Raw genomic sequence first — 21,107 nt, 5'->3', positions numbered from 1 at the left:
CTTTTATATTTTTCAATTTCCATGGAGAGTTAATTTTGCAGGAAGCAAATATTTGCAGAGTAATCGTGGAGTTGTAATGTTGATAGTTTTTAATAATGGAAAATGGAAAAAGGGGGGAGGGGACTTGTGATGTTGTATTTACTTTTTCATTTTCTTCTTTTAACAAGGAAAAGAATGAAAGGTATCTTCTTCTCTTCCCTAACATTTTGCTAATGTTGTCTGCCAGCCCAAGAATGAGTGGGTTTATCTATCAGGTAAAGTAATGCATGTACCTATGTGTATAAATGTGCTGGGGGGTGTGTTTTTTCCAAATCATATTTCATAGAAAACTTGGAAAGATTTTTAAACTTCTGCATTTATAAAGGTAAAAGGTAACATTCCAGCCTATGAGGCCAGGTTGTTTTTTTTTTTTCTTTTTTGCAGCTATGACTATCAGCAAGGAGGGTTTTTTTTACCTTGTTAGTAGTTGCTAATGAGAGGAAGTATCGGTAGCTTTTTAGATCTACACAGAAAAAGTGTGCTGTTGCATAGGTTTGTTAGTGCTCTTTGACTGCTGCTTGAGTCTTAACAAAATTACACAGTCCTTTTAAGCTTTCCTTGATAGGTGTTGGGCTTTTACCATCAGTTTGTTTATATGGAGCTACATCAGTGTTTTATCTTTGAATCAGCAGAACACTTTTAAAATTAATCTTTTAATTTTTTTAGTTAATGATTGTTGAGACACTGTAGAAGTCGTTCTGGGGCTCGCAGACTAGATTCCCTCTGGATGAAGCTGAACTGGAAGGCACACTCCAGAAATGCACTTGATCTGCTCTGACTGTTGAAGAAGATCAAGTACATGGGCTGACATTCAGTCCCTAGCCCCAGCCTAGGGCTAGCCCGGTGTAACACCACCAGAAATGCATACGATGTGGCCTTTGGGACCTTAGCACTAGGCGTTTCCCTCCACAGATCCTCTGCTCACTGCTGGTAGACACAGTCTTGGAGCTTTTCTACCAAGTTCCTTTTCTGAATACTTGTGGCTGTTACCCCACAGGCCTATTCCAGAGATGGAATTTGCTTTAGTGCAGGAAGATGACTAGTGTTTGGGTTGGCTCCCCTGTAGCTCTAGGGCATGTTTCGCAGAAGCACTTTACATTTTGGATGTGTAGTTTCAAAGGCTCCCGACAGGCAAATGCACAGTCCATGACTTTTTGAAATCTGTATAAATGTTCTTCAAGTATTGCCACACAGGTGTGAGGCATCACAGTAAAGCACTCAAAGCAAGGGAAAAACTGCAACAAAGTTCTAAAGAGATTTCACCTGCTAGAAGTGCTTCTGTAAATCAGGCACTTGAGCAGTTTATTCCTTTCTCCTGATTTGCTTGCTTTGAAGGAATGCTGAAGCTCAGTTATTTGGTGTTCCTGTTTTATCAACCAGAGTCAGTCACAAAATGTGACTTTTTTTTTTTTCTATTAAGAGGTAATAAATTCCAAAATTTGTTTGGATTCATACCTTACCTGCCACGATAGTAGCTGTATTTGTCAGAAATGGTGTTGCCTTAGGTAGTTCAAGTGGACTGTTGAGTTTCTTAGCTTTGTGCTCCTTCTGATTGTTCCAATGTTGATGGAGGTCCTAGAAAAGGCAGGTTCCAAGTGGCATGTTCAGAATTTCTGATGTAGGTAGATTCTCGTGTACTGATTAAAAAGGCAACTGACTGGGAGTTTAATGTGTTAAAAAGCAGTATGAAATTAAACAATATGTGAGGTTTTATTTTGCCTCTCCTACTGTATGTCACGTTTCTTCATCCTCCCTCCCACTTTATCCCCTAGGTGCACATCATTGTTCAGGAAATAAGAAAATAAACAATTTTCGATGCATTTGTCTTCAGCTTCTACTCAGAATGGCCACAGCCCCTTCTTAGAGTTCACCATCCAACCCTCCATTGACTGCAAATCTCTTAATTTCCTCATAACTTCTTGTATGATTTTCTTATCACTGAGCATGTCTCAAATTTGAATGACTACATATTAACAGCAAGGCAAAATTATTTTCAGCACTGTTTGTGCCTGAGATGGTGGCTTAGAGCCACATCTGGATTGCGTAATGTGGGCCTCTTGGACATTTTTTCTGAGGTTCATGCTTCAGAACTCAGATGGATATGGACAGAAGATGATGCAGTTCCCTCAGTCATTCCCACAGAAATTATGCCACTGGAGGCTGCATCCTTCATTACACCCTCCCTGCATTTCTGAATAGTCCAGTTGTCAACAGGCTTCAAATTATCTGGTTGATAGTGCTGATATCTGCCACATGAGCAAATGGGGAGAACTTTTAGCAGTGGTAAACTGAAGTCACAAGGAGCACAGACCATACTTCACAGGGGGACTACATGATTGTTTGTTGAAGGAAGGGGAATATAAATGTTTTACAAGTTCAGTTCCATTTTTCTCTGTGTTTTGCTGGCTGTACCTTTTCCTGCCATGTGGTTCAGGTGATCTTTGTCACCAGTCTTTTGCTTAGTGTACCCCCATATTCCCTTCCCACCTATGTCAGCAGTTCTTGTACATCTCTCTGTTGTGGTTGTATGCTGTGTTATTCATGAACCAGCAAACAGGGAAAAACAGGGAAAAGAGCAAATTTTAGCTGCATTGTAAGTGCGCATGTCCACCTCATTTCCTTCGGTGGGGAAGCTGCTGCAAGAGAACTCTTCCTTTCTCTTTGGTATCTTGGGCTCGAGCATGTTCTGTGCATACAGAATACCAAATGATTTTTCATTTCCAAGCTTGTAAGAAACCTTTGTCCATTCTACAGTTGTTAGGAAAGAAGAACAAATAAAGTCGGTTTTTATTCTTTTCTCTCATTGGAGCCAAAATTCCACAGTATATAGTATTTGCTCTTTTGCCAGCGTGTGTTGAATAGTGTTTCTGTGCAGGAGAATACAGGATTTGTCTTAAAGAACTTTTATTGAAGTTGCAGTTTTGGTAAAGCCTTTCATCCTGAAAATATTCGATCTTATTTATTGTTCTGTGTTTTTTAAAGGGTCAAAAAGTTATCCTAAACTGACTTTTTTTTCCTGCTTGACTGGGTTTAAAATGAGATCTGCAAATTAGTATGTTCTTCTGAACAAAGATTACAAATTTGAAGGCATTTACTGCTTTCCCCTCCACCCCCAATATTTCTGTGAGTGAATTTAGTAGTGGCATTATTTAGAGAAATAAATATTCAGTAAATAATTGATGCATTTGTTTAGTGGAATCTTTCTTTATAAATATACTTGTTCCACAGACCTTATTTTGAGAGCTAATCAAACAGCTTACAAACAAATATGCTTAAAGAAAGTCAGCATTGCCTCTAATCATGTAACATGAGACCCTGAAGGTCTCAGTTTCAAGAACCTGAGGGTATGAGGAGTGATCACTATTACGTTTGTATGGATTTCATAGCCTGCATAGGTATCAACTATTCTTATTGAAGTCACAGATGTCCTTTGCAGAAATTGGACATATGAAAAACTTCTGAGATGTTTGTGTTTTTTTAAATGTTTTTAAACCCATCAATGTGTGTGCGTTTGTCAATTTACTATGAATGTTTTTGTTCAGAGCTTAAAGTTAGTATTTTCTTTACTTGGTAATGTTTTTGTGTGGTTTGGATTTAACTTCAGTGTTACTGCCCTTTTCTTTAAGGGAAAACTGCCCATGACTGGAATGACTATTACAAAGCTAGAAGACAGTGAAAACCATAAAAATGCATTTGAAATATCAGGTATTGCCCATTAATATTTTTATTTACTACTTTTTCTAGGATATACTATTTCAGACATTAGATGCTCTGTCTGGACAGAGGAAAAAACTTTTTTGCTATGAGGGTGACCAAGCACTGGCACAGGGTGCCTGGAGAAATCTCCATCCTTGGCATACTCTGAAGCTCACTGGCCATGATCCCAGGCAACCACCTCTGGGTGTCTGTGCTTGAGCAGAGGGGTGGATGACCTACAGAGGTCCCTTACAGCCTCAGCTATCCTGTGATTATACAGATTTTGTAAGGCTGCTACCCAGAGCCTCACTTGAAGACTGCTTTTTACTGCTTGTCTTAAGCAGTTAGGGAGCTACCTTTGCATGGGATTCATCCAGGAATTTCTGTATCTTAATGAATGGAGGCAGTGGCCTTGGAGAAGGTCCTTTATAACAAAGCAGTTTACAGTATGCTGTTCACTGGAAGAACAGGAGTTCTAGAGACTCTGGAAAAGCTTTGAGCAAGAGCTTTCTTTTAGAAATGGTCCACCTCTTTCCTGAGAGACCTTTAGCATCTCTGATACTAATGATGATTACTGTTGTGCTTATTTTGGATAATTTCTGTCTCTTAAGTCATTTGTTTCATCATATATCATATGTCCTTAGGCAATTTAAAGGACAGTGGGAGCAGGGTCCACAGAGTGGAGCTTCATACCTTCATTTATTTCCTGGATTAGTTCTGCTCCAAGCAGGTCGCATTAAAGTAAAATGATTTTGACCCTCTCAAGTGGTTGACAGTATCATATCAATGCCATGAGGCACAGGGGAAAAAAACCCGTTGATGGTGTGTGTTTTTGGAGATGATGCTATGGAGCTGACCTCAAGAAGAATGTGATGCGTTAAATGGAGTTAATTGCAGAAATTAATTTTTGGTTAAGATTGCATTCCCAAATGACTTTTCCTCAACTTTAATACTGGATTCAGACCGGTTTTATGTTGCCTTCTGAGAGATCAGCGAACTCTGTTTTATAACTTTTCCTGTATTGTAGCATACGGACTCAAGAATGACTTTTTGGGATATATGCTGGCTTTCCTGGAAAGAGTGTAAGGCTACTAGATGAGCCTGACTCCTACATCTATTTCTTGATATTAAGGTTGTACCTAATTACTAGATCTATGGAAGAAAATAGAACTTCTGTACTTGGCTAAGAATAACTACATGGAGGCAATGTCTGTGATGCCTATCTTAAGGCAACATCTGTTACAGCCGGGAAAAGTGGGATGCTGTTGTACTGAAAATAGAAGTTAAAATTTTTTGCTTACTACTTAGAGGATATAAAGTTTTAGGAAATGAATGTCTTTTATAATTATGTCGCATTGACTAAGTTGTTCTTCTGTGATTTCCTATATGTTCTGGTATCTTTTCACCTAGGAAATATGATTGAAAGGATACTAGTTTCTTGTAACAACCAACAAGATTTGCATGAATGGGTGGATCACCTGCAGAGGCAAACCAAAGTCACAACTGTTGGGAATCCCACCATTAAACCTCACTCTGTGCCATCTCACACGGTAAGGCAGAGCTTCTGGATTGAAGTGAATGAGCAGAATTAAGTTGTCTGGCAAATATACCACAAAGGAAAGCATTACTTCTTTTAGCCATTAGTAACAAGAACTGAATGTTGTGACTGTAGTTTAATGGGTCAAAAGACCATTCTGTTTTTAATTGTGGGAACAAAAAATGCTTAGATCTTGGTGTAATAGTTTAACTGGGTAAAAGAAAATTAGTTATCATTCCTTTTTCTGTTTTGACCAAGTAATACATCACCGTCTTTTAAGTATACTTAGAATAGTAGGTTTTAATTGGTGATGTATTTGACAGGCTGTGGAGAAACAATTTACTAAAGTAATTTCTTTTGAGTTCTGCATTTGAATTGTTGGATATGAATGGATCTAAATTTAGCTCTGTCCTCAGTAGAGAGAGAAGTGGGAGCAGGGCTGCTTGTAGCTATTCTTTCTTTAGTGTTCGCTCTGTGGTAGACAATGAAAATTGTTTAAGCTCCATTTTTTCAAAGAATTTAGTGTAAAAAATTTTCAGAGGCCAGCTGCAATAAACAGAAGTACTAGATAGCAAGTGAGATTATTTCACCAGTCCTTGATGATACTATGTCTTCTTTAAGATAATATGCTTTCTTTCTTTTCCCATCATGTTTGACAGCTTCCTTCTCATCCAGTAACACCCTCCAGTAAGCATTCAGACAGCAAGCCAATACCACTGACTCCTGCGTACCACACTCTCCCTCATCCGTCACATCACGGGACTCCACATACCACGATAAACTGGGGACCGCTGGAACCTCCGAAAACCCCCAAGCCTTGGAGTCTGAGCTGCTTACGGCCCGCACCGCCGCTGCGGCCTTCAGCAGCTCTTTGTTACAAAGAGGTGAGATGCAGCGGCCAAGAAGTAGGATTCCGTAGCAGGCCTACAATAGGAAGTTTTAACTTTTTTCACACACCACCATTTTACGATTTTGTGCATGTTTTTGTATAATATAAAGGTGATTTGACAGCCAATGCTGAATCAAAGGTAACGTACCAGTGCTGTTTGTTTCAAAGAGGAATTTAGTCTTACGGTTCAGAAGATACGAAGGCTTATTTTGTTTTGTGAAGTAGCATGTGGTATGAGATAGGAAGCCGTTCCAAAAGCTATGAGTGTGTTTAGCCACATGGTAGGTTAATTTGGTCCTTCCGCTACATTTTGTGTAGTTTTGTCAAGAATAAGAAAATTTCAGATTTATGTAAGAAGTTTGCATGTATGTAAGAATATTGCATGCTCTCTAGCCTGGTAGTATCTCCTGTTTCAGTATTTTTATTGTGCATTCTTATTATACTAGTTTAGTGTAGAGCTACAGGGCCCAGAAAGTATCATGCACTTATGCCTAAGAACATTTTATTCTGCAAGTATGAGATGTTGACAGCAAAATTTTATTTTGCAGATATCTGAATTTCAGATTCATAGCAACTGTAGCCTAAACACTGTGTCCCAGCGAGGCCTGGCTGTGTTTTTGTTATTGTGGGGTTTGGGTTTGGTTCTTTTGTTTTGTTTGTTTGTGGCTTTTTGTTTTGTTTGTTTGTTTGCTTTTGTTTTGTGATGGCTGTGTGTGACACTTTTTCTTTTGTAAATCCCCTAAACAACAAGGAAACAAGGAAAAAGTGATAAAGTACTCTGCATTGCAAGATTAGTATTGTAGCTTGGTTGCTACAAGAGGTTCTTCTGTTTGACTGTATTACTTTGGCTGTGCTGTATGCTCTTTTTGTTATTTAACTTAAAATACTTTCATGCTTTCATGTGTAGGCTACTAAATTGTCTGATATATTAAAATTTTATCATCTTTACAGTATTTAGCATACAATGATGCTCAAAACCTATCCTCATTTTCTTTGATCTGTCCTGATCATTCACCTTTTACTTTCCTGTTCTTTATTTTCGTAGAAGATGTCTTGGGTCCTTAGGGTAAGGGGTAGACCAGCATATTTGAGCAGAAATGCTGCTGGAGTTTTTTTGGTTGGTTGGGTGGTTTGGGTTTTCATTCTTTTGCTTTTTGTTTTGTTTTTTTTTTTTGCTCTAGGGCTTTGTAAGAACAGACCTAAACTTTTACAAATTTTGGCTTTGAAGAGTATACTACCTGCCAAGCTTCCTTGTTAGGTCAATTTTTACCTGCTTCTAAGTTGACAAGTGAAATGGATCACGTCTCTTCAATAGTTCAGGAAAAAACCCTGTATTAATGTATTCTTGCCTCTTCCCTTCACTCTAACTCCCAAACAGCCTGTGTGCTTTTGCAGCAGCTTTTCTGTATATTTCTGTTATTAGAACATATAAAATACCTGACTTCGTGTATAGTTGGAGGAAGGGTATAGTGGAAATCAGCCAATTCAGGCAACTTGAAGGTGCAAAAAATATTAAAAAACTTAGTTTTGGTGCTGTTAAAAGGTTTTTAGTTAGTAACTTTGGTATGCATCTTAGAAGTTAAACTTTTGAAATATTGTATAGAAGCTCTATTCTTTTTATTTTCCCCATACAGGATCTCAGTAAAAGCCCTAAAACCATGAAAAAGCTGCTTCCCAAACGCAAGCCAGAACGGAAGCCATCAGATGAAGAGTTTGCTCTGAGAAAAAGTAAGAGAGATTTGAACAGATGTCTGCATAATACAAGTGCTAGAATTAACATCAGTTCAAATTCTGTGAAAGTTAGGTGTACAGTGTAAGCAAATCTAATTTCCTCTCTCGTATCAGGGGAGAGGGGTACCTATCTCCAGAGGATAGTTTGTTTTATTCATTTTAGGTACTTATGCTGCAATGGCATTAGTTATTTTCTAGTGCTTTACTGATTAGAATCCACTGATACAGTGGATGTATGCTTGTGAAGTGCCTATTTCTACCTGTTTATTAGCGGGAAGTGAGGTTGAAGGTAGAGCCATGTAAAGTTCAGAAAGGTAAACCTGACTTTTAATACTGTAAACAACAGTTTGAAGATTCTGTACCACTCTTGCAGAATACTTTGTAGCTATGTTCTTAAACTGATTATGGTAGGAGCTTCTGCTGAGCTTGGTTTTGGAAGGCTGGTTATTGCTGCTGAGTCAGAGATGAGTTGCTTCCATGGTCACTTCTGAGATCCAACAGTCTTTTCTAACCTTCTATAAATAAGGTAATTTGCTCATCTGTAGCTAAAGAAATTGCAGAGCTTTAGACTGCTTGAAGTCAGAAGAACAACACTAAACTGAGAGACTCTAGTGAATGTACAGAAAAAGAGAAGGGTAAAGATCTGGATGCTTGGATATTTTGGAGTGGAGAGAACATTGCAGGACTGGAAGAGATACTAAGCAAGTTTGCAGGCAACAGAAAACTCAGAGCTGTTGACTCCCTCAAAGGCATGGAGGTCCTGCAGAGAGACCTCAACAAATTAGAGGACTCTGCAATCACCAACCAGATGAAGTTCAACAAGGGGAGGTGCCAGATTCTGCACCTGGGGTGGGGCAACCTCAGATGTAGGTACAGACTGGGGAGAGAGATGCTGGAAAGCAGTGCCATGGAAAGGGACTTGGGGGTTCTGGACAATGACAAGTTGAATATAAGTCAGCAGTGTCCTGGCAGCCAGGAGGGCCAGCCCTCTCTTGTGGGGGGCATCAGGCAAAGCATCGCCAGCCGGTCAAGGGAGGGGATTGTCCCGCTCTGCTCTGCACTGGTGCAGCCTCACCTTGAACATTGTGTGCAGTTTTGGGCACTGTAATATAGGAAAGATGTATTAAGCTGTTAGAGAGTGTCCAAAGAGGGGCAACGAAGATGGTGAAGGGCCTTGAGGGAAAGCTGTGTGAGGAGCAGCTGAGGTCACTTGGTCTGTTCAGCCTGGAGAAGAGGAGACTGAGGGGAGACCTCATTGCAGTCTACAATTTCCTCATGAGAGGAAGAGAGGGGCAGGCACTGATCTTTTCTCTATGGTGACCAGTGACAAGACCTGACGGAATGACCTGAAGTTGTGTCAGGGCAGGTTTATATTGGATATTAGAAAAAGATTCTTCACCCAGAGGGTGGTTGGGCACTGGAACAGGTTCCCCAGGGAAGTGGTCGCAGCACCAAGCCTGACAGAGTTCAAGAAGTGTTTGGATAGTGCTCTCATGTACGTGGTGACTCTTGGGAATGGTCCTGTGCAGGGCTAGGAGTTGGACTTGATCCTGATGGGTTCCTTCCAACTTGGTATATTCTGGGATTAATGTTATCAAGCAAACACGGTGTCCACTTAGTTGTCAGTGACACCACTGTAATTCTTGTGTAGAAATTTGTGTGATTGAATAATCCAATTACTTGCATCAAAGACGGGGTATTTTGTTGGCCAGATCTTTACTGTAGCCTTTGCTTCTTTGTCCTTTGCTCATGTGCTTTTTAAGACAGAGTTGTGCCTTGAATATGGGGTGCATGAAGTGTCTTATGGTGACAATTGTCTCTTATTGGCTTATGGAGGGTTGGAGAGTGAAAGGTTTTCCTCAGGACACTGTTGGTTTGTCTAAGGTGTTAGTCTTTCTGAATGTGCTTTGAATTTCATATGGTAAAGGTTATGGTACTGAATAGAATGATCCTCTTCATGGATGTGCAAGTGGCTATTTTAGTTCGGGATGTTTTATCCCTAAAGGAAAGTATCTGTTGAGGAAAAAATGAAAGTACTATAGTACAGTATCATTTCAGATGTTGGAGAATGGAGATTCAGTAGTTGTAATGATAGTGGTAAAGCTGTCAACTTGCTGACTTAGCAATTATTAAAGAACACAGTGGGAGGAGTTAGGAGTTCTTATTTGGGGGAAGGAGGGAATCTGTAGCTTGCAAATATATTGTTCTACTCCTAATTAAATTAATACAGTATTTTGTATGTAGGAGATAACTTTCAATAAAAGGTATTCTTTGACTTAAAGGTAGCTTTAACTCCAAGAGTGTTACTTACAAAAATCCTTACGGATTCCTAGTAATTAGAAGCTTCTGCTAGTGCTCATTCAGCTTTTTCAGCTTTTTTGTGGAACTGTAAAAGTTTTCCATGGAGGAACTTCCACTGAACTTAAAGCATACTGATAGATAGGTTTGTGTTTTATTACTTATGTTTTCTGGAATCTGAGGGATTTATGACCTGTGTTTTGAGAACTGCTGTGTCAAATTAGCATTATAACAGACAAAACAAAAGAAGTAAGGTGTTCTAATTGATTGCCTCACAATACTCATTTCAGAAGTGAAATATTTGTCCTGCTACTGTAATAATCATAATAATGCTGCTGCATTCTAACTACAAAATCCAATTATTTTTCTTGCCTGAAAGAGGAATAGCCTATACTTTGGACTACCTGCAACTCTTAAACTCTAGGAAAATTATATCAGGTCAAGATAATTTCTTCAGAAGTTTGCTTGACAGCTAATCCTGACAAATGTTTGGACAGTTGGCTTTGTTCTGGTGATAACAAATCACAAAAACTAACAGGATGCATTGGCTGACAGAGAACACAACTACATTTTGATGTTGAAAGTCGTTCAGATTCATGTAGCAGAAAATGTTCAAACCTATTTTTTTCAAGAAGGTAAACAGGAAAAATGCTTTTAAAACAACAGATTGTCTTGCCTTGCTCGTAGACTTCTGGTTCCATCTAAACTAATGGCAGAGGTACCTCTAGATTCAGACTGATTGGAATTTCACTCTGTTGCAAGTATTTTTACTGACTTGCCCCAGGAGAAGATTTGATGTGGAGCTCTACCTTTAGGAAAATTTTGCCATGTTAAGCTTGAATAGTTAGATATTTTTCAGTAGTGCTGATTCTATGTTGAAGTGTGATAAGTTTAGTTACTTTACTTTGCACAGATATATGATAGTGGCATCTTTCCTACTGCACACTGGACTGAAATTGTACTGAAATTGTGCTGTTAATTCTGAGTTTCATTTTCAATAGTGTGTGCTGTTGAAAGGGATAAATATATATATATCTATACACACACAAACACCAGAAGTTTTCAGTATGTCTTCTTCGAATTAATACTCTGTTCCTTGATTTCTTTGATTAAATAATAAAGTAATATGCAGATGAAATTGTATGCATAAATAATAACTAGACCATACAGGTTTTTTTCAGTGTAGTGACTGTTTTAGAAGCAGAGTGTTTATACTTCAAAACCCATTCTGTGCAATTTCAGATGCTCAGAAAATTTCTTGAATGTGAGGGTGATTACTCTGACTTGCTTTTTTCTAAGCATTTCAAAATAGTATTTATCTTTTAAAACTGTTACTTTAGTTTGTTGAGGTTTGGTTAAAATAGTGTGATTAAGAGAATTTTCAAGGGTTGATTAGGCTGAACTTTGGAAATGTAGTGATTTGCAAAGACTTCTCTGTATTAGGAAATATGACCATGTTTAAAATTCTGCTTTTTCCCATTGATTCTAGGTACAGCTGCTTTAGAAGAAGATGCTCAGATTCTTAAAGTCATTGAAGCATATTGCACAAGTGCCAAAACACGTCAAACACTAAATTCAAGTAAGTTAGAAAGTAGTCAAATGGGTAGAAATGGCTATCTAAAACACAAATTACATAGTTTGCAAAAAGATGTGTTGTGTGTCCTCAGGCCTTTGCAAATAGCAAGCTGGACCTGCAAGAAATAATAACCTGTTTCTGGCTTAACATCAGTGCCAAATGTTTATGTATTGGATGCCAAGGAGCATGGTTAGAGACTGTTATTCTGTCAGTATTTAAAAACAATCCAGAACAACAGAAACCCAAACTTGTCATGGTTTAAAATTGTACTAAACCTTCACTAGTGAATGAGAGGTGTGTGAACTGAATATGACAGTTAAACAGTATGCTTTTGATTAAATTTCAAGAAGCTGGTTAAGTAGAGATGAGGAATGAAGAAGTCATAATAATTTTGGAGGACTGTATCTTTGTTGTGTTCTATTTAACAAAGACTTTCTCTATGGAAAAGTAACCTAGACTTATAAAAATTTCTTTAATTTTACTGCCACTAGTTGTTTTTAGTATTAATTACAAATTTTAACCCCGTCTCATAATTTCAGGAGAAGTTGTTCTCAGCTATGTGTGTTGCTTAAAGCCATTTTTAGTTTCTCAGATCAATACCTAGCATATTGAAAACGTGTAACGTGCCTCTGGGGTCCTACTTCATTTAATCCAAATCAAGGTTGCCATGTGGAGTTCCTCTGTATTGTAAGTAAAACGTTGCACAAAGCAGGGGAGTCCACCAGCATGTGTTCCATTTACACGAGGGAGGAGAAAATGCTGTTGGCTTTGTTCCTTTTTGCACTGTTGAATACTGATTTAATTCAGAGATCCTTGGAACACAGTATAATGATCTTGAAGTACTTGGCTGGTTTTGCTGTAGTCAGGAACTAGGACACTGGACATCATAACTTCCTGTCCACTAAAACTGTTTCAACTTGCAGTATTAATCACTGTTACTGCTGTCTACAGTACTCTGGGCCCATTTTGCTTCCAAGCAAAAGCACTTTATGCTGACAGTTGAGAAGCCTCAAAATGCAATTGCAAACTTAGTTCATGGATGAACTTAAGATGGATGACACTAATATGTGTCCTCTTACTATTATCACCTTGAAAAGAATGCAACTACTTTGTATTCCTATGTAAGTTAAAGTGGGAATATGGCTGTTGTCAGTTTGTACATTTCTACAGACTGTAGAAACTTTTGAAGTAACAGCAAAAACCTTCCTTTTAATTTTTCTGTCTTGATGAACTGTAGATCTCCAAGGTGATAAAATTAACTACTATTACTATTTTTTTATTAATACTAATCTATTTTATAGCCCTGTAGTCATTACAGTAGTGTTTGTACACTTAATTTGTACAGTTAATTTGGATAAAAGGAAATTAATGTAAGCAAAGTTCTGAAGATATACTGTTGTTCCAAACAAAATTAAATAGATGATTGCTGTTTAAATGCTTGAACTATAATCTATTTATTATTTCCAAGGATAATGTGACAAGAAATGGTTGGGAAAACATTTGCACTTGCATAGTAGGGTGTGTGTGCAGATATAAAATGGATGGTTTTTTTTTGCTTGCCTATTTTTTCCTTTCTATGTATATTTAAGAAATATACATATTGCTGTGAGTATCATTGCATACATCAGAAGTTGACAGTTTTTATTTGCTCTTAGTTGCAGCAAGAAACAAGTTTTTTTTATTGATAAGAACACAGCTGCTTTGTTTGAAAAGAATAGTGTTGTTGCCTAAGACTTCAGGTTTCAGAAAACCGGTTTGTAGACTGGAATTGGAAATGGGGAAAGAACCAATCAACCTGGAATTGCTTCTGTAGGAGCAGTAATCAGTGTAGAATAATAGAATGAGAGAGTTGGCTGTCATCCATGAAGTATGCTGTTGTTTTACACACTCCATTTTTACTTCCGTGTTAATATTCTGCCTGTCCCTCACAGCACTCCTGGGCAATTCTCCTACCTGCACCTTACTCCAAAGCCCAAGGGGTGCTGCTTTTGGCAGTGTCAGTTCAGCAGAGCTGTGGCACCAGTGCACGCTAGTAAGGTGTGGCATTAGAGGTAGCAGAGCAAGTTTTTTTCAGTTCTTTGGGTGGGAAAGATGTGGGGTTTAATTTGGGGAGACAGATGGAAGTGAAAGAGCAAAGTTTTACTTTCTCGTGCTTCTTGAATACTGAGTTTGTTTTGCGTTTCTACTTCAAATGAAGACTTAAAACCTTTTGCAATATCATGTGTATTGCAAAAGCACACCCACTTACATGTTTCAGTCCTTGGATATTGCCAGGCCTTTACAAATTAAAAAAGGGTCCTTAGACTACCCCAGAGATCTAAAGTATTTAATTGGGAAGATAGATTCAGATAGAGGCGTGTAGGAAGAGGTGCGTGAGGGGTCAGAACGGGCTAGGCAGTATTGCTGTTAGCCTCTTGGCCCTGTTTGTTCTGTGAGTAAATTTATCACATGGTTTAACAAACAATAAGGGGTACAGGCACAGAAAACCTGTACTTTGGGAGTCCCCTTCAGTGGGTGCAAGATGTTGCTGCTGATGTAGAAGTCAGCAGCCGTGCTCTGCATGAGAACCTTTGCTTTTTTTTCCCCTGCATTTTCCTCTTCACGGTGGTGACACAAGCACTTCTGTGACTGTGTCGTGAGCTGGTGGGAAAATTACCTGCTTGAAAAAACTAACCCCACAAAAGATTCTTTCATCAGAAGGTGTTTCCTTACCTGGCTCACGAAGCAACTGTACAAAAGATTGTGTCATTACAAGGGAGGGAAAGGATGGAGGTACAGATATCTGATGGGGAAGGGGCTATTGCTTTTCACATCAGCACTGGATCATGCTGGCTTATTGTGTTTATTGTTCTGTGCCCAGTCACCCCCCCCCCGACCAGAACTGACACTGTATTTCAAAAGAACCTAACTTCCTCTTCAAAAAATTTTGTTATTCGAAATTCTCAACTGAGAGTAGAAGCTTAAAAGTCACTTCAAAATTGTATTGTAATGGTTCAAACATTATTATATGCTGAGTGTAATTTGTACCTAAACCCCAAACAAATTTGAAAAAAAAATAAGAAAAAAAAAAAACAACTTTGGTGCCTTTTTAACAATATTTTCTCTTTTCCTTCTCTTCCCATCACCTTTTTGCTTTTATTTCATGTGTTTGGTTGTGGCTATTCCTTACGTTCTCCTCCTCATCCCACCTCTGCCTATCCACATCCACCATTTCATTTCACCTATACATCCTTAGCATGGCAAGGCACTGACCTGATGCATAATCACGTCTTGGCTGATGATGACCAATCAAGTCTAGACTCCTTGGGTCGTCGCAGTAGTCTTTCTCGTTTGGAGCCTTCAGACCTCTCAGAAGACTCTGACTATGACAGTATATGGACAGCCCATAGTTACAGAATGGGGTCTACATCTCGTAAGAGCTGTTGCTCATATATCTCTCACCAGAACTAATGCACTTCTGAGCTTTTTCTTAACAAATGCTTGTTGTATCACAGCCTGCTTTTCTTAGATGTTTTCTTGCTGTTCCTTGTCTCTTTAATGTGATATTTTAACAACTTCTGAGGGAGCTCCTGAAACTTCAGTTATACCTGGTGGATGGCTCTATTGCCAATTCAATACACATACAAATAAGTCTTTCTAAAAAGTGTATATCCTGTTAAGGATGCTATTTCTTGAGGGCTTTTTTAACTGACAGATGTTAATTTGTAGCTCTGAATGGTCTTTTTTTCTTTTGACTTGGTCAGTGTAGTAACAGGTCCTTTGTTTCCTTTTTTATTTTAGATACAGCACATTTTTATATTTTGTACTGAAACCATACTGGTTTGTGAGCTGAGTGCCAGCTATATGGAAATACCTTAGTGGTAGTGGTTGGATTTTCTACATATTATTAACAAAATACAAAGCTGGTAGAGTAAGAAAAATGCAGCTTAGAAATAAGCGGTACAAGAGCTGTAAAATCATTCAGATATTCACGTATCTGGCCTATTTGTGTGGAAGAGCATTTGCTAATCCATAAAAAATTCTGGTTTTATGGTGCTGTCTTTTCCTCATTGCTTAAAACGTTTATATGAAGGACCTCACTGCTCTCCCCCCACCCCAGTCTGGCAATTGTCATGAAAACCTGGCAGTCCATGCTCATTACATGCAGTGTTTTGATAATCTCATGTTACCTGTGGTCATACTGTCACTTTACTGTATGCAGTAGCGTGGCAGAAAGCAGGGTTTAGATGTTTACTTGCCTGTTAAAATACACAGCTGCCAACTCTCAATTGACCATTCTTCTTCAAAAGACGAGATGAAAATGGTTCCCCTGATGGAGGCTCCAGTGTTCAGCATCTGAAACTCTAGGTACAACTGTAATCAAATTGGCTTGTTTGAAGTTCTGAATAATAGAATGCTTGGCTTTTGGGTTGTACTGTTTGGAGCATGTCCATGACAGATTTTATTGTGTCTTGTAACTTCTCTCATGAGCAGGTTTGTTTTCACAGCAGCTCTTCACTTACAGTCGTGTTGGCTTTTCAGAGAACTGTGACATGCTGTGCACAGCTGAAGGTCTCAAACCTGCACCAGGGGCACTGCTGGGGTGAAGTGTGTGTGTATGTGTTCTGTCCTGTTGCTAAAGTAATTGGCATCAAAACAAAAATTACTTGTTTTCTAAATCTTTTTTAGCATTAGGGAAAAGTGTGATGAATGTGATGAGAGAACAGAAACAGTTCTCAGTTTCACTAGGGTTCCCAAGTGCAACTCCCTTACCCTTTTCACATAAGCATGTTATCCAGAGTTCAGATACTACTCTGTGAACAAGTTCAGAATAATCATGATACAATTAACTGCAGCCTGGCAACTTGATCACACTGTTTAGAAGATAATCACTACCTTTCTGCAGGTTACACGATCAGAAAGTTAGTAATTGCTAGTAATTGTTAGTAATTGCTAGTAATTGTTAGTAATAGGCATGCATGGTTCCAGAAGGTGGTCAGTGTGGACAAGATATTTCAAAGCAGCTCATGTCTTCAGATCTGCATTCAGTCTTGTTTGATGATGTGTTTTATCCTCTCTTACTGTTGTTGGCATTCAGTAATGTGACTAACAAAAGCAGTGGTGCTTACTAAGGAGAGTTTTCAGGGCTATGTTTTACTACTGGTCATGTATTTATGTAATGACCAGGAACTTCTGTATGTTGAATCTTTTTTAAATTGCTTAGAGAAAGGAGATAAGTATGTGTGCTCCATGCCATTTCACAGCACATTTGTAACACACTTCACTCCCCTCTTCCTTTCAGTCAGTTTTTGTTTTGTTGGTTTTTGTTGGGTTTGTTGTTTGTTTTTTTTTTTTAATAACATATATGGAAAGTATGGATTTTTGCCCTGTTTCTTATACTGTGGTGTTCTAGTTGAATAATGTTTTCTGCACTGGATAAATGATAATTCCTTTATGTCTGTTTCATGTTATATAGTGTAAATATGAGTTTGTAATACATTTGTTGCACTTGAAATTTCCTTATCACACAGAAAGGTTTGCTATCCAGATATGAAGATTTTACTGACTTTATATGCACCAAAGCTTTGACAGTTTACCACCATTAATTATTGTAGCATTTAAGTCATTAAGTATTATCATAATTAGGATCTCTCATATTGTCTATCCTCATATTAACATCATAGCACATTTAAAACCATTCTATGTCTTCAGTGTTACAGGCTGTAAGCTATTGTGAACTGATAAGGAGTATTAATGCAAAATGCTTAAAACAAACAAACAAAAAAGGCAAATGTGGAAATGGTGGTATTCAGTCTGAAGGTTCAGTGTTTCTATTTTTGTGGAACTTCAGTCATGGTAATAACAGTACCTTATGTTTATGCAATTCTGTAAATTGTATGTGTACAGTTACAAATACACTGGAAGGATGGAGAATCTGAATTGGAAGGTAGGTTCAAGCCATTGTCAGCCCCTCTTCACATGGCTTATGCAGTGTTTCCATAAATTAGTATTTGCCATAAATTGAAACCAACCAATATTAATTGGGTGTTTTGCATAATCTTGCCAAAACACAGTAATGTGTATATAGTGACGTAAAACATAGAAAAAATAATATATATTGTGCACTTCATTTGTGAATGGGAGAAGCCATCTTTAGTAGGTGACTGCCTTTTGAAAATGCAAAATGGATGTATATCTGAATGTTGCATTGTACTGTACAGTATGCATATTGTTTGTGGTTGCATATATCAATTAAGTGTTTTGTTTTCTATAAAAAGAACATCTGTTATGTACAGTTGAAATAAATTTTCCATTTGCTAGACTGTGACTTTAATATTTAATTATTACACAGGGGAAAGGACAGCATAACTTGTAACTTAACACATTCTCTTCTCCTCATGCCTCCTTTCTCTTCCTTCCTTCTTCCCAGAGGAATCAAATGCTGAAGTGAAAGACCTTTTTTGACATAACTGTGTAATCTTTGTTTAATGTAGTTGACACCTACAAGAAATTCAATGTAATGTGAAGTATGTATTCTTCTATATCTTCTCTTTTTTTAATAACATCTATAGAATGTTTCTCTGTTGCCTCCCTTTCCCCTTAAATTGATTTTATTTTCTTCTTTTTTTGATTTGGGTTTTTTTTGATTTTTTTTTTTTTTTTTGGATTGGTGTATTCTCAGTAAAAACACTGGCTGAATTACTGAAACAATCTCTGCAGGTCTTGTTACCAGACTAAAATTTTATGAATATGCTAATCGTTTAAATAACTTACATGTTTCCAAGATTTAATATTACAGTGTTTCTCTTTTTAAAGTAAAAGTTATCTTTAGTCTTTCTGCTTAAAAGATGCTCATATACGAGTGAATTTAAATAAAATTATAAGCTAATATACATACTAAAATGTTTACATCAGTATAAATGAAATGATTGCTTCTTTCTATTAGGAGGTCATAACATTATTTTGCTATGATTGTAGCAATTCTAGTTTTAGTCCTGCAACCCTCTGGCTGGAAGTTTTTGTGTTGGTTAGTGAAATACAGGAAGTTTAGTGGGATGGCTCTTTATAAATGCTGCCTTAGAAATATCCCACTTCTTCAGATGGTGTATTTGTCTGTTTAAGCTATGCATTCTGTTCTTATGTGACTTAACACTTGCATACCAAGTTGTGTTTTGGTCCACTTTAATTATTTCCATTTCACTCATCAAAGCATATTGCTAAAAACTGCCCAGATCAGTCATCTGAGTCATGTGGAGTTTTTTCCTGTTTGTGTGTCACTGTTAGTTAAAACAAACAAAAAACAACTTCATGCCCAAACCTTTTTTATTATTCCCAAGAATTTGCAAATAGTGGTGTATTTTATACAGTGAACTAAAGTTTAGTCTGATATTTGGATTCTGATTTGTTTTTTTCTGTACAAAGATATTAAAGGGCACCCTTTTGATTTTGGCAGATCTGTAGCATGAAGGATTGTTTTTTCCAATAATTAAATCTCAACACACACAGACTCTGGGAGCACCATTTTTAGGATCCTTTTTATTAGGACCTCATGAAAAATTCGTAAAAAAAGAGAGGATTAATTTGGTAGGTCTGCTCATCCACTTTAACATCCTTAATATAACAAATGCAATGTTGTAAGTGACAGGTAATTTTTTTTTTTGTCTGATGTTTGTTTCAGTAGGAAGTGTACATGACTGTACATGCCAGTGGCTAATGGTAGATCTAAACAGTTTTATATGCACACACTTGATTTTTCAGTGGCAAGTCATGCTTCTGTCTTTGAAACTCAAGCAAATTCAATTTCTGAGAGCTTCTTAGCTTGCAAAGAGAGCCTAATAAAGTAGATGAAAATCAGAATTGTATATTTACAAGTACTGTTGCTAATTTTACCTTTATCCCTGCCTTGTTCCCCTTCTTACCTGTCCTAATCATGGTAAAGGTAGGAAGAGGTGAAGAAAAGAGCAATACTTAAAAAAGCTGTGCAACAGAGAAGTTGCTGCTGACCTCAGATTATGCTGTGCACTTCTTGAAATTAACAACCATCACCACACATCTAACTTCTATAGCTTAAATTAGGACACTCAGTCTTCTATGACTATGAGCCATCTCCTCCAGCTGGCCAGCTGGAGGAAGGAAAACTGTTCTTGATTGACTGGAGAGAGCTGGCTTTTAACTGAGGCCTTGAAATTAGCTGCTTTAAGTAGGTGATGTGAATACCCACCTCCATTTTACTGTTGGCTTCAATGGTTCTTGGACAGACAAGGTCTTGGAACGTAGGCAGAGACTTAATATCCGGTTAAAGTGAAAAGGTATCTGAATTCCATCCCCCTTTTCTTATCTCCCTCCTGCAAAATTTCTAGACTCTCTTCACATGTGTCTGCTAAACGATTCAGACAAAGGACCAGACTTAACCAGTACAGCTCCTTCTGAAGCTTGTTTTCTGTCAGCTTGTTAAGGTCCCTTCCAACCCAAACATTCTGTGCTTCTGTATCAACCATTCTTTAAAATGGTCAAACTCCTTTAGAGGAGAGGGGAATGAAAGGCTGGGATTGTGAGTTATGATTGCAAACAGACATCACTGAGAACCTCTGTGGCATTCAATCTCTGTAGTATCTTCCTGTTTTGGTGTTAAGACCATACTCCAGGGCTAGGAGTGACATTCTACCTGTTTCAGACAGGTATAAAGTGAACTTCTGTCATGAAGTCTTTCAACCAGGTAAATATCAGAACAGGTTTCAGCTTTCCTTTTTTTTCCAGAAATGCTCAGAACTGCTTGCTTGTTTTTTGTCTGATTGGTTCGGCTGGAAGGGACATCAGACACTGAAAACTGAAAGCAGGGGGCTGTTACCCACAGGCTTATTCTTGTATTTCAGATGTTGCACCACATTATGCAGAGGGTGTTGCTAAGGTCTGTAGCCCTGATCTGAATGCTGGGTGGGCTGTGTTGTTACTGGCTTTAATCTGGAGGCTAAATTTGCTAACCTATAATTTAGGGCAGAGTATTGTCAAAAAGCATTGTAATTCTTTATTCTCCGTTCTAGGACTGAGAGGTATTGATAAATACCTTTATTTTTGTGATGGAATTTAATTGATGGAAACTTAGTTGATTATAGTGGTCAGTTATTTACCTTAATTATTCAACAGATTTCTAAATAGTGGAGTTGTTCTTCCAAGACCCTGGATTTAGGAGTTCCCCATTGACAAGTTATGGCAACTTACTTGGCCTTAATATTTGTTCATTATTCTTGAAGTAATTGTTTGAGTTTGCCAAACATCCTTTCTTCTCCCATCTACCTTACTTCCCCCAGTACCCCTCCAGCCCACCCCCACCCCCACCCCCCCCAAAAAAAAACAAATCATTT

At 37.9% G+C, this 21,107-nt stretch overlaps 1 protein-coding gene across 1 annotated transcript in view; it reads left to right on the top strand.

Moving 5' to 3' along the window:
* ARHGEF7 (Rho guanine nucleotide exchange factor 7) overlaps nt 1–21,107 on the top strand; it is a 127,970-nt gene that overhangs the window by 96,318 nt on the left and 10,545 nt on the right. Inside the window, exons 13-18 of the mRNA XM_017817299.1 lie at nt 168–254; nt 3,666–3,744; nt 5,146–5,285; nt 5,932–6,156; nt 7,796–7,889; nt 11,680–11,769. Of these exons, the coding sequence (XP_017672788.1) occupies nt 168–254; nt 3,666–3,744; nt 5,146–5,285; nt 5,932–6,156; nt 7,796–7,889; nt 11,680–11,769 (715 nt within the window). The remainder of the gene's footprint in view (nt 1–167; nt 255–3,665; nt 3,745–5,145; nt 5,286–5,931; nt 6,157–7,795; nt 7,890–11,679; nt 11,770–21,107) is intronic.

Source organism: Lepidothrix coronata, unplaced genomic scaffold (genome assembly GCF_001604755.1).
Source record: "Lepidothrix coronata isolate B3197 unplaced genomic scaffold, Lepidothrix_coronata-1.0 Scaffold60, whole genome shotgun sequence".
Lineage (NCBI taxonomy): Eukaryota > Metazoa > Chordata > Aves > Passeriformes > Pipridae > Lepidothrix > Lepidothrix coronata.
The sequence above is the reverse complement of the archived record's forward strand: the minus strand, read 5'-3'. Positions and strand labels throughout refer to the sequence as shown.